Source organism: Brassica oleracea, chromosome C4 (genome assembly GCF_000695525.1).
Source record: "Brassica oleracea var. oleracea cultivar TO1000 chromosome C4, BOL, whole genome shotgun sequence".
Lineage (NCBI taxonomy): Eukaryota > Viridiplantae > Streptophyta > Magnoliopsida > Brassicales > Brassicaceae > Brassica > Brassica oleracea.
In genome coordinates, this window is record NC_027751.1 from 31688672 (window position 1) to 31692253 (window position 3582).

General features: G+C 31.8%; 1 protein-coding gene across 1 annotated transcript; it reads right to left on the bottom strand.

Annotated features, from left to right (window-relative positions):
* Positions 1-1752: 1752 nt before the first annotated feature.
* On the bottom strand, positions 1753-2587 carry LOC106338667. Its single transcript, XM_013777592.1, has 3 exons — positions 2333-2587; positions 1987-2277; positions 1753-1908 (listed from the first exon to the last, which is right to left on the bottom strand). Exons 1-3 carry the CDS (start codon positions 2585-2587, stop codon positions 1753-1755), a joined length of 702 nt encoding a protein of 233 aa, XP_013633046.1.
* Between the last annotated feature and the right edge of the window lie 995 nt (positions 2588-3582).

The following is a 3582-nucleotide window of genomic DNA, read 5'->3' on the forward strand; positions in this document are numbered from 1 at the left end:
CAAATGACAAATGAGTTATGAGCAAATAATACCATATAATTTTTAAAAACATAGCCATTCTTAAATATTTTTTGAATAAATCAACTGAAAATAATATCCGTACAATTGTGTGAGTCAAATTCTAGTTTTATTGATGCATGTTATATATTAATGCTGTATGTTTTAGGTAACATTTTAATGATGCACGTTTTTTAAAATCTCCATTATTAAAATTATGCACGTAAGGATAATTCATGAGTTTTTTTTTGTTGATTAAATGACATTATGTCCAAATTTATTTAAGGATATTTCATTAAGGTAACTGAAAAAGACAAACAATAAAATAGGAAGTTTCAATTCATTTAAGCATATTTCATTAATGTAACTGAAAAGACAAGTAATAAATTAGGCAGTTTTATTCGTTTAAGGATATTTCATAAATGCAACTGAAAAAGACAAGCAAAAAAATAGGAAGTTTAATTAATGAAGTAAGAACATTTTCAAACGGGTACTTCTCTTTTAATAATATAGAAGTTTCGGAAGTCAATTTATTTACAAGGAGGCTTTAAACTACCAAAGTCCTATAAACTTTCTTTCAAATTCTCAAAACCAAAATTACTAATTTCATTTTTTACCTTATTTTTTAAAAATTTAATATTTCCTAACTTCTAATATTTCTAAAACCACTTCCATTATTTAAAAGTGTAAAGTTTTAACAGTCAAATTTTAAAACCTTTAACTGTAATTTTTTTGAAAGTTATAAACAATCGGACCTTTAATGTTTTTTTTCTGTGATTAACTGATTTTACTGTTCAGCTAAACTGTTTTGGTCACAGAAAATAAATCTTAAAGCTTTCAATATATATTAGTTTATTTCAGCATTCAAAAATTCACAAAACATTGGGTTCATAAACTCCTAATGTCTGAAACTAGGTGTCGATAATACTACATTTACCATCTCTCAAATAGACTGAGCTAGTAATCTTATAAACTATCAAATAAGACTAGATCGTCAACCATTGTGTTATTAAACATAAATTTTAGATATCAAGTGACAGTCAAAATTTAAATTAGTATCTAAAAAATTCAAAGTTACCTGGTTTATTTTTATCTGATTTTTTATAGTTTAGATATTTTTAATATTTTAAAAAATGTTATGTAAATTTCATATGGTGTTTTGGATATTTTGCATGTATTTAAATACTTTTAGATATTTTGTGTAGTTTTTACTAGATTTCAGATAATTTAAACATTTTAAACTATCTTTTTTAGAATTTTTTTTTATTTTAAAAAAATATATAGAATAATTTTGAATATAAAAAAATCTAATGTTAACTGAACATATAATTGCTAAACCGACCTAGAAACCGAAAATACCTGCAAACTATTTATGAATTTGATATAATTTTGTTTTCAAAAAACTTTTTGACACAAAACTCATTGAATTCTTTTCCTTCCTGATCCTTAAACCAATTTGGCCTAATCAGAATGTTTAGACCGAATTTAGTAGAAATATTTTGTTTTTTAAATTACAAAAGAATCAGCCCATTAATTCATGGTTATAGGTCACATATCTAGCCTATTTCACACACTTTAGACCTTATGTCAAGTAGAAAATTCAATGATGCTATGGCTCAAACCTTCCTTTTTTGGTTGAAATTTCGCGAGCTTTTTTTTTTTTGGTAAAATGTTAAATTTATATTAAAAGATAACTGAAAGTTATGTACAAAGAATCATAAGAATAAGCTATGCTTCTAAGTCTATATCAATAAGCTAGTGCCCCCTGAACCATCTTTGCATCAGTCCTAGAAGCTTTGGTTTCTCAAAGTACCGAGTTGACATAATCCTGTTCTTGACTGTTTTTTCAATGAGAGCTATTAACTGCCCCACCAGTTTCAACTTCCCAGTATGTCTCATGTCATTTCTCTCCTTTCAAAGATAGTATATAGAAGTTTGAAACACCAGTCTCAGTAATATAAATGTCAGTTTATCGTAGTCGTGCTCTACCAGCCGGCTTAATGTCATCTCCCAATCTGGATCAGCACTTACTCCCAGCAAGTCTCCCACAACTGCCAACCATACAGTGAAGGTGTATGGGCAAGCAAAGAAGAGGTGGTCTCTGGACTCATTAGGCTCTCCACAGAACACACATCCTTGTACTACTCCCCACTGCCTCATTCTAACTCCAGTTGCAAGTCTATCACGAATTGCTAACCAAGTAATAAAGGCAAACCGGGGCACCCCTTGAGCCAACCATACCACTTTACTCCAATCTTGCTTCTCTCTATGCGGTCGTATCTGCTCCCATATTTGGAAGGATGAGAACTCGCACTTGTATGCATCAGGCCCTGACCTCCATAGCACCGTCCTCCTCATCACCATCAACTGGCGCTGTGACCCTTGTAACACTCGTGATTATTTGCCGTAGCATTTGGTCTCTGCGATTTCGAAACTGCCAACCAGAAGCATTTGCAACATCAGCAACCTTGGCATATCTCCCAATGCCAAGCCGTTGTGGTCCACTATCCCCCGCTATGCCGATAAGACGGCCCTCAGGAAGCCAGTGGTCTGACCAAAATAGAGTTCTGTGCCCATTTTTAATTTGCATCCTGATGAATTTAGCAGCCAACGGCCTCAGCCTCAAGAGCTTCCGCCATACCCACGATCCCTTAGCTGACTCCCTTATGTCTCAAAATGAATCATTGCTCCATATATTTTCCTTGACCCAAGCTACCCAAAGGGAGCCAGACGTGGTGAAAAGCTTCCAGATGAGTTTCAATGCAATTCTTTTGCAAGCTTTTGAATATAATAAACTAGGGTCGGTCCGTGCTACGCGCGGGATATGATATTTTAGTTTTTGTTAAATAAAACATCTAATTCTTGTATAATTTTTATAAATCTATTGTTTTCTTTCCGTAAGCATTAACTTTTTTTCTTAATTTTGTTATGTAGCAGAATATTATTAGTTATGAATTTTCCGGCACTATGCACCATTTTTTAAAAAATATTTTTTGAAATGGTAATTTAAATACATGGTTTTACTGTTAATATGTTTCTCAAGCGAGCTGTTTAGGATATTTACTTTGACATTTTTTAAGAATAAAATTTTATAAATATTTTAATTTTATTTCACTCACACATCATTAATTCTGAGGTTATAAAAAATAAGGGCATCTCCAATGACACAAAAAAATTCTCTATATTTCACACTAAAATAGAGTAACTCTATTATAAAGTTGGATTTGCTCCAATGGTTCACTCAATAATAGAGTGAAATATAGAGTAATGTTGTTTTTTCACTCTAAATATAAAGTAAAAAATAACATTATGTTATGAACCAGATTGTGGATGGCTCATAACCAAGAGATTATGATTTGTAATCTTTCCATTTATCTATGATGGTGTAATCTCCTATATAAGGAACCTCTATGTTATGAATAAAGATAGACTTTTCCATTACTTTTATAACACGTTATCAGCACAAAAATCTAAATCCCTAAGCTAATACCCAAATCGAAAAATCCTAAAACCCTAACCCTAGCCGTCGATCCGACGAAACCCTAAACCCCGATCGCGTCTCTTGTTCCCGCATTTGTTCCAGCT